This window comes from Zingiber officinale, chromosome 3B (genome assembly GCF_018446385.1).
Source record: "Zingiber officinale cultivar Zhangliang chromosome 3B, Zo_v1.1, whole genome shotgun sequence".
NCBI classification, from domain to species: Eukaryota; Viridiplantae; Streptophyta; class Magnoliopsida; order Zingiberales; family Zingiberaceae; genus Zingiber; species Zingiber officinale.
Window position 1 is genome coordinate 12,680 of NC_055991.1, and position 2,896 is coordinate 15,575.

General features: G+C 38.7%; 1 protein-coding gene across 1 annotated transcript; it reads left to right on the forward strand.

The window, feature by feature from the left end:
* Positions 1-254: 254 nt before the first annotated feature.
* Positions 255-1,531, forward strand: LOC122055279 (CAX-interacting protein 4-like). The gene has a single exon (XM_042616645.1). It carries the CDS (start codon positions 346-348, stop codon positions 1,273-1,275), a length of 930 nt encoding a protein of 309 aa, XP_042472579.1. The 5' UTR covers positions 255-345; the 3' UTR covers positions 1,276-1,531.
* The last annotated feature ends 1,365 nt before the right edge of the window (positions 1,532-2,896 follow it).

Sequence of the window (2,896 nt, forward strand, 5' to 3'; positions counted from 1 at the left end):
AATTTAATTTGATAAAAAATAAAATTATGAATAGAAATAACTCTTAGTCGATAAAAATTATTTTAATCATAATTTTAAATATTTAATATTTCAACTCATATATTTTAAAAATAAAAAATAGTAATATTTTATGATATAGCGATGGATATCCAATTCCTAATATACGATTCAACGAACATGGAAATAAAAATTAAAAATATGATGGGATAAAAAAGAATATAATAAATAAGAGGAATATCAATATATATAATCGAATCGCAATCCAATTCCATTCCCTTTCCCAAACGTCGGAAATCCCCAATCTCGAAGAAGAAACCCTAGGCTCCCCAATCCTCTTCGAACAAGATGCCGGCGACGGCGGGCCGCGTTCGCATGCCGGCGAACAACCGGGTGCATAGTAGCGCAGCCCTGCAGACTCACGGCATCTGGCAGAGTGCGATCGGCTACGATCCCTACGCTCCCACCAACAAGGACGCCGACAAGGGATCCGCCCTCCCCGGAGAGGATGGCGCCGCGGCATCCTCGGAAAACGCCTACGCTAGTTTCCAAGGTCTCCTCGCCCTCGCACGCGTCACCGGTTCCGGCTCCAACGAGGCCCGTGGCGCCTGCAAGAAGTGCGGCCGCGTCGGCCATCTTACCTTCCAGTGTCGCAACTTCCTCAGCGCCAAGGATCCCGACAAGGACAAGAACGACGCCGCCCTCCAGGCTGCTGCTACCGCTGTCTTCGAGCAGATCAAGAAGTCAAACGGACTCAAGCCGGAAAGCAGCGAGGAGGACGATGAAGACGAAGAAGAGGAGACTGACAGCTCGGACTCTGATGTGGATCCAGAGATTGAGAAGATCATTGCCGCAAGATTCGGTAAAAAGTCAAAGAAGAGCACCGACCGCCAGAGAGCGAATGATTCTAAAGGGGAGAAGGTGAGCCATCGGCACAGAGGGAGGTCCGGGAAGCGGAGCAGGAGGAAGAGGTCTGATGATAGTGATGAATCTGATAGTGACGAAGAGGACGAGAAGACACAGAAGAGGAGGAAACGTAGGGGCTCGGACGATGATGTGGAAGAGGACAAGCACGGGCACAGGCACAGGCACAGCAAGAGGAGTAGGAGGGATAAAAAGAGGAGCAAGAGCCACCGGAAGAGGGATGAATCTGATGACTCTGAAGATGAATCTGATAGACGACACCGACACCATCACAAACGGGGGCATCATGATTCTGATGATGGCGGTAGTGACAAAGCCAAATTACGGAAGAAGTCTCGTAGGCACCATGATTGACACAGAAAGCAGAGGAGTGATGGTTCTGAAATGTGCATGGTGGGAGGAAATCAAGCGAAGATAAGAGTGCCAAGCACAAGCACGATGGACAAATAATTCGGTCAGTAGGGTTTTCTTATGCTATAAAAACAGTAGTTGTGGTTTGCTTTTGTAATGTTTTAACTCTTAAGACTTCAAATTATATGTTTGAGATGTTATATTGTGCTAAAACTTCAAAAACTGTCTCTAAATGGACATATGATCTTGTAATTTGTGATGATTGTGCTATCATGCTTTGTCATTCTTGAATTCTGCATGCATGCTGTCTTTTAAATGATAAGATTTAGACTACCCAATTGTTCTTTCGGAATTATAAGATGCCTGCGAAGGATAGGGTTGTAAACAAGCCGAGCCGAGCTTTGGGATGTTCAAGCTTGTTTGATAAGGTAATCGAGCCGAGCTTAAAATGAACCAAGCTTTTGAAATGAGTGTTCAACCTTGATTTGGTTTATTTTTTATGAGTTTGAGCTTGTTTGAAACTTGGCTTGAGCTTGATTTATTTAGATGTTATTAAGCTCTCAATTCAAGCTTGACTTGAGCTTGATTCGAGCTTGATTCATTTAGATATTATCGAGCTCTCAATTTAAACATGTTTGATTGTTTGAAACTTTTAATTGTTTGATTGGTTATTGAGTTTGATAATTTAAATTTATTTATTTATTTTATTATTTATTTAGCATATTTAAAAGAATTTTATTAATAAATATGGGTTGTGAAATATTGTTCATGGACGTTAACGAGTTGAACACATATGTATTCAAGCTTGTTTGTTTAATCAATTTTGTGTATATTGAATGAACATAAACAAGTTCTTACCAAGTCGAACATCAAGTTTGTTCACAAACGTTTGATTTATTTACAACCCTAATGAAGGATGATCGAAATTGACAAATATTGTTGTGATTCTGGTCATGATGGATATGGAATGTTCATACTTTACCATTCTTTGGATTTGTTCATTAAAATTTTAACTTAAGTTCAACAGTGGCAATGAATATGTGTCAGACTTTATTACACTAAGATGTTGGAGGATACATATCTTCTTGAAGTGATTATTCTTCCATGCTGCAAATATTTTTGAGAAGTTAGAAAATGAGGCATGGTGCCGCAACCTCTATTCTGAATTCTTTGATTTATTGAAACAAGAATTTAAGGAATAGACAGTTCATTAGTTTCCATCTTGGTAATCTAAATATGAAAGTGTTTTTCTTCCACATTGTAGCTGCATATTCATTCACACTTAATCTTGCAAGTTTAGGTAAGCACAAGTGCAAACAGGTTCCTATTCCTATTGATTGCAAACAGTTCATTATTTTGGTTGTTGCATTGCATCGTACTATTTATCATTGGGAAATGACTAGACTCAAGTTAATTTAATTGATGCATGCAACTTGAAAAAGGAGTTTTACATATCCCTATTCCTATTGATTGGAAATAAATGGATAAGCTAAAAAAAAAAACAAATCAATAAATAGCAATTAATTTCTAGAAGTCTATTTTTTTATATATAATTTTAATTTCCAAAGATAATATTTTTTATATGTCAATAAAATAATCTCAATGTGGAAAACTCATCGATGCA

Coding starts and splice junctions, on each gene's coding strand:
- LOC122055279 (XM_042616645.1), top strand. CDS start 346: ATGCCGGCGACGGCGGGCCGCGTTCGCATGCCGGCGAACAACCGGGTG.